The following is a 5,501-nucleotide window of genomic DNA, read 5'->3' as shown; positions in this document are numbered from 1 at the left end:
GAAGTTCATGAATTAATAGTGCCTTGCAAAGGAATTGTAATAGGTTGCAGTTATGAGATCCTTATGCATCAAAGCTTAATCTCAAAACGTTCTTGGTTAATGCATCATTGAGACTGGACATCAATGATACTTAGAGACTAGTACATTCTATGTTCCTTACTTGAGAAGTAAGCAACCGATCTCATAGATTGAAGTATAGAGATACTTGGAACTAGAATGTAGGTGTTTGCCTTAGAGAGCAAGTTCACTGAATATGACCCGTCATAAGAAGTGCATTTGGTATTTCACTCAAGTGTCTATGCAATACTTCTCATGTGTCAGTTGTGTAAATACTCCATAAACTTGAGACACCAAGTTATCTTATGTGTAGAGTGCTATGCTTTGATTTCATTCCTACGGGTGCCTAACCAAGGATGCTTAAACAGGATGCTTTTAGGTATAACACGAAGCATATGAAGGCAAATGAATGGTTAAGATAGGAATCACCACCCCAAGTGATGCAAGGGACATATCCTAACTGTTTTTAGTTAATATCAGCTTATTGAAGTCCTTGGCCGAGGCGACTTAAAGATTATGAAAAGATTTTCATAAGTCTTTATAAAGCTGATGATCAAACTTAAAAAATGAATATGGATATCAATAAGAGTAGACACTGCACCATACTCTTATCATCTCCAAGATATATGATGAGAGAATGAATTACACTGAAAAACTGATGACTGAAAGGTTGAGTCAAACCATCTTGACTCTTCTAACATTTGGATGGCCATGATGGATTGCTAGATCCCAATCTTGGTCTATGAACTCTAGGTAGTTAACTTGATTAATGATAAATTTAAAGTAGTTTAAATTTATCTAATTTTAAGTCTAACTTAAAAATTATATGTTGAGTTGATTACCAACATGTTAAAAGCCTAATGGGTCAAACACCTAAAATGAATGTTGAAAATAAAATGGGAGAGGTGATTAAATTGGACTTAATCAAATTAAAAGTTATGAGCTTCTCAAGCACTTGATTAAAATTGTTTAATTAAGTTGTGTCTAATTAACTAAATTATTTAACTAAATCATTGAGCCTAATTAATTAAATTGTTTAATTAAGTCATTGGGCTTAATTAATTAAATTGAACAATTAAGTTATTAGGCCTAATTGATTAAATTTGTTTAATCAAGTCATTGGGCCTAGTTGATTAAAATTGTTTAATTAAATTGTTGAGCTTAATTAATTAAATTGTTTAATTAAATTATTGGGTCTAATTAATTAAATTAAACAATTAAGTTAATTGGGCTTCTAAAGGACTTAATTAAATTGTTTATTCAAATTATTGGATTAATTGACAATTACAAAATAGTTTTGTAATTAGGGTTTAAAATTAATCCAATGTATAAATACCTTGCTATAGCCTCTAAACAAATAGGGTGGAAACGGTTGAAAAAAAAAAGAGTGAACGGCACATTAGAAATTCTTTTGTCTTGCCGTTCATTGTGTAAAGAAAAATAGTTTTTTATTCACTTCATTTTTTTGTGTGTTCAGCCCCACAATTTTGTGTGGATTGAGTTTATGAAACTCATATTTGCTAGCACATTATCAAGGCATAACACTTCCAATCCTTAAAGAAAGATTTTCTCATTTATTAGTGTGGACCACTATTAGAGGTTGCATAAGGATTTCTTGGACAGCTTTGATTTACAACAACCGAGCTGAGGTGATTGAGCATTTTGAAGACTGATTTGGTGGTTTAACAAAAGATTCATCAACTTTTGTTATTTAGGTAAAATGATATGATCATATACTTTTATTTTAATTTAATTTTATACTCGATTTGACATGAAAGAAATTTTAAAAAAGTGAAATATAAATTTAATTTTTAAATTTATTTTCGTTGCATTTTATTTACATTTGATGTATGATCAACCCTGAATAGAAACTTCAAAAGAAAATAAGCCTTCCTCTTTTCCATAGGCAATCTAGTAGCTTTCAACATTGCACGGTCAAGTTAAGTTAACAACTGATACAAATATTTAACAAACACTACTTTTGTATCTAGTTTGGGATTACTGGTAAAAAAATATATATGCAACACAACCAAGACAAGAGTGTTCTCTGTGTAAGATAAGACAAAACTAACATGATCTGACATTCATAGACCCCACAATTGTTTGAACAGCAAAAATGATCTGACAATGAAAAGCAGAAACAGTCTAAGCATCATTCGCTAACATTTTTCAAGAGCTCCTCAATAATGACAAATGTATGTACTTCTTGATATCTGCATGTCAGCCAACCAAATAATCAACAGTCTAAAACAAGGAGCATTGCCATGAATAGAATGATTTGATCATTTTTGAAGAAAGGTAAGCATTGAGGCAATGCCTCAGCCACCCTCCACATTCTAGCAAAAATGAGCTAGGATCAAAGCACATCCTGCAGGTTGATTCTGCTTATGTTTATATGAGATGACACTGGGTCACCCAAATTCACCTTATAAACCATTGTGCTCATAGAGTGCCATTTGTATGAAAGACGAATGTGTCTGCCAGATAAATTTAGAAGTCTCATACCCATTGGGAATAATCTTTTACTACCACATTTTTTGGTAAGCAGTTTTTGAAGTATTCATAGAACTGAAGGCTAGACACTTATGATTCAACAAATTTACCTTTGAAGTAATTGCTGTATCGGTGCCAAGGATAAATCAGAAAAATCGATCCTCTTTGAACTGGAGGCAGAACTGGTAGCAGAACTGTTAGCTGTGGAGAGCATTGAACCATATTCCTCCTTCATTCTCTCCAACAGAATCCCCTTTGACAATCCCTCCATCCTTCTTCTCAAAATTTCCACCTGCCAATTTGCTTCAAATTAAAATCCCTCGTCTAAGGCTCCTAATACAACCCAGAAAATGTGTCGAAAGAAAAGAATTGTTGTTAATTAACATAAACTACTTAGTAGCCCCATCCCCCTTGATTTCTTTTCTCTTCTTGAATCGCTAAGCAGCAAACAGTAGTATGATATCCAAAACTATAACAGGAAAAGAGAAGTGTCATATTCTTACATTGCTGCTGCGATTTGAAACAAAGTTCTCATCTGCTTCGCTACTGACTTTGACTGACAAGCTTGCTTCTGCCATCTCTCGAATCTCCTTCACACATATTTCTTCATCAGAGATTCCTCCAAACTTCTCTAGCCTCCTTTGGAGAAAAGATGCTTGCTTATCAAAATTACTACATTTTTTAACGTCCAAGTCTTTTATTCCTGATCTCTTTTGCATCTTTTCTAATTTCTCCACCAAATCATTGATCTGCTCCTCCAATACCAAGCTCACATTTTTTCCTTCATAAATACTCTTTCTTCCCTGTGAACCAATTGCCAAATCAAGAAATAAAAGCAGGAATACAAGAAGTTAATGGCGATGAAGAAAAGCTAAACAGTTGCTCAAATAATGAAAAAGAACAAAACAAAGGAAGAATATTAATCAATGTCTCATGTGCATTTTTGTCTGCCGTTTGAAACACAAAAAGTTAAAGCAAGGTAACTAGCAAAAGACTGAGAATTGACACGCCTGCTCTTTCTGTGCATTTAGCCATTAAGCAAATGAAGACAAGCATCAACTGTTTAACAAAGTAATTTGAAAGAGGCTGAAAACCAGAAACACACAGTATCAAACAAAAATAAATAAATATGTCATCTGAAAAGAAATCAACAGATACAATCTTTTCAACAGCTTATGAAACAAATAGAGATTTAAAGTGGGAAAATATTAAAAATAAATAAATAAATAGAAGTTGAATATTTGAAACCTTTTGATGATCCTGGCCTGCTATATGCCTATATCTAACATGCTCAGCTTATTTAAACACAATAACTGTATTTCAATTGACATTTTTCTTATTCCACATTCTATCAACAACAACCAAACAAAACCCTGAAATCAGAAATAGTACTAAACAAGTTTTTGTCTTTTGAAAATAAATATAGTCAACTTTCACTAGTTTTACATAATTAGAAATTTGAAGACCTCACTTCCCTTTCTTCTCCTACATTAATCTCAAGAAGCAAACACACAAGAGAGAGAGTGAAAATAAACTAACAGAAAGCAAAGTCTGGACAGCAGATTTCAAGGTCCTCTCCATCTGCACCCTTCTTCTCTCCATCTTCTTAACAGCAATCTCTCTTTCCATCCTCAACAAATTACATTCTGCTCTCAACATCTCAGCTTGGAACCTCCACTTCTCTTCTTCAACCAAAACTACAGCACTATTTTCTCTCTTCTCCTCCTCCACTCTCTCTCTCCTCCTCTCTGCATCACTCTCTCTTGGACTCACCAGCACCACTGGAACAACCCCTCTTGTAAAAGACCTTTCTTGATCAAACAAGCTCTCCAGCTTCCCTTTTCTCTCCTTTTGCGCACTGGGCAGTTTAGAAGGACTTGGCTTTGGAGCTTTCCTTCTAGGCCTGCGTGGCAAATGAAGGATTCTTGGCGTCGGTTGTGCTGGAGGGTATTGCCATTTTGCCCTTCTTGTTATAGTTGTTCCCATTGATATTCTCTCCATGCAAGCACCAAACTCTCTCTCACTTACTGCTTTCTAGCTTGGTTTTCTTTGGTTTTGAAAAAGCTGAGCCCTTTGTTTACTATAAGTGGTGCCTTCACTGCATTACTGAATACTGATATAACAGCTTACTTCTTCTTTTTTTTGGTATGTGGGGTGATTTTGAAAATTTAAGAGCTGTTGTACAATTGGGTATTCGGTTTTAGTTAGAGACAGTGAGAGTTCTGTTAATGTTTTTGAACACAAGCTGTACCAACTTTGTTTTTTGTCTGAAAAAAATCCAGAGGTTCTTTGTCCTTTTATGGAGGGTTTTGGCCTATGGGGGGATTTGGTTTTACATAGAGAAAATGACAGTGTCGACTTGGAAGCGCAACTGGGAAAAATTTTGGTCTTTTTAAACAGAAAAACTGTACCTTATATATTTTTTTTTTGGACGATTTTTTAAATTTAAACAAAGGACAAGGAAGGGTTCATGGGGAAGTTTTGTTCGGAGAAATAAAAGTTTGCAGGAAAATATTGTTGGGGTCTTTGAAAGAAATGGATTGGTGTAGGTGGGGTTAGTGATATAGTAAAGAATGCAGTAGATTTAGCAAAACCAACCAAAGGGTTTTGCCTTTTGAAATTGCAACGGTAAGTTGATGGGAGAGCTACCAAAACTGTCATATGTTTTTAATAGGATGGTTTTTAATTGAGTAGATTTTTTTTGTCATATGTTAGCTTACTTGTTTATACCAAGAAAACACTATACTAAAAATTAGAGATAACCTTTTCCTAACTTTCCAGGTTAATAGATATAAACATTTTGAATATAATATTTGGTCATCAATCACAAATATAACTGTATTTACAAGGAGTATAAACAATGATAACAATGTAAATAATTTATTTAAATTTTATAGATAATTATTCATCAATCACTTGTTTAATATAATCAATAAATACAATAAAAAATA

General features: G+C 33.5%; 1 protein-coding gene across 1 annotated transcript; it reads right to left on the bottom strand.

The window, feature by feature from the left end:
* Positions 1–2,076: 2,076 nt before the first annotated feature.
* Positions 2,077–4,828, bottom strand: LOC108663941. The gene is made up of 3 exons (XM_018129854.1): positions 4,090–4,828; positions 3,054–3,353; positions 2,077–2,842 (listed from the first exon to the last, which is right to left on the bottom strand). Exons 1-3 carry the CDS (start codon positions 4,549–4,551, stop codon positions 2,657–2,659), a joined length of 948 nt encoding a protein of 315 aa, XP_017985343.1. The 5' UTR covers positions 4,552–4,828; the 3' UTR covers positions 2,077–2,656.
* Positions 4,829–5,501: the final 673 nt, after the last annotated feature.

The sequence above is a fragment of the Theobroma cacao genome, unplaced genomic scaffold (genome assembly GCF_000208745.1).
Source record: "Theobroma cacao cultivar B97-61/B2 unplaced genomic scaffold, Criollo_cocoa_genome_V2, whole genome shotgun sequence".
Lineage (NCBI taxonomy): Eukaryota > Viridiplantae > Streptophyta > Magnoliopsida > Malvales > Malvaceae > Theobroma > Theobroma cacao.
Note: the sequence above shows the minus strand (reverse complement) of the source record. Positions and strands in the feature narration are given on the sequence as shown.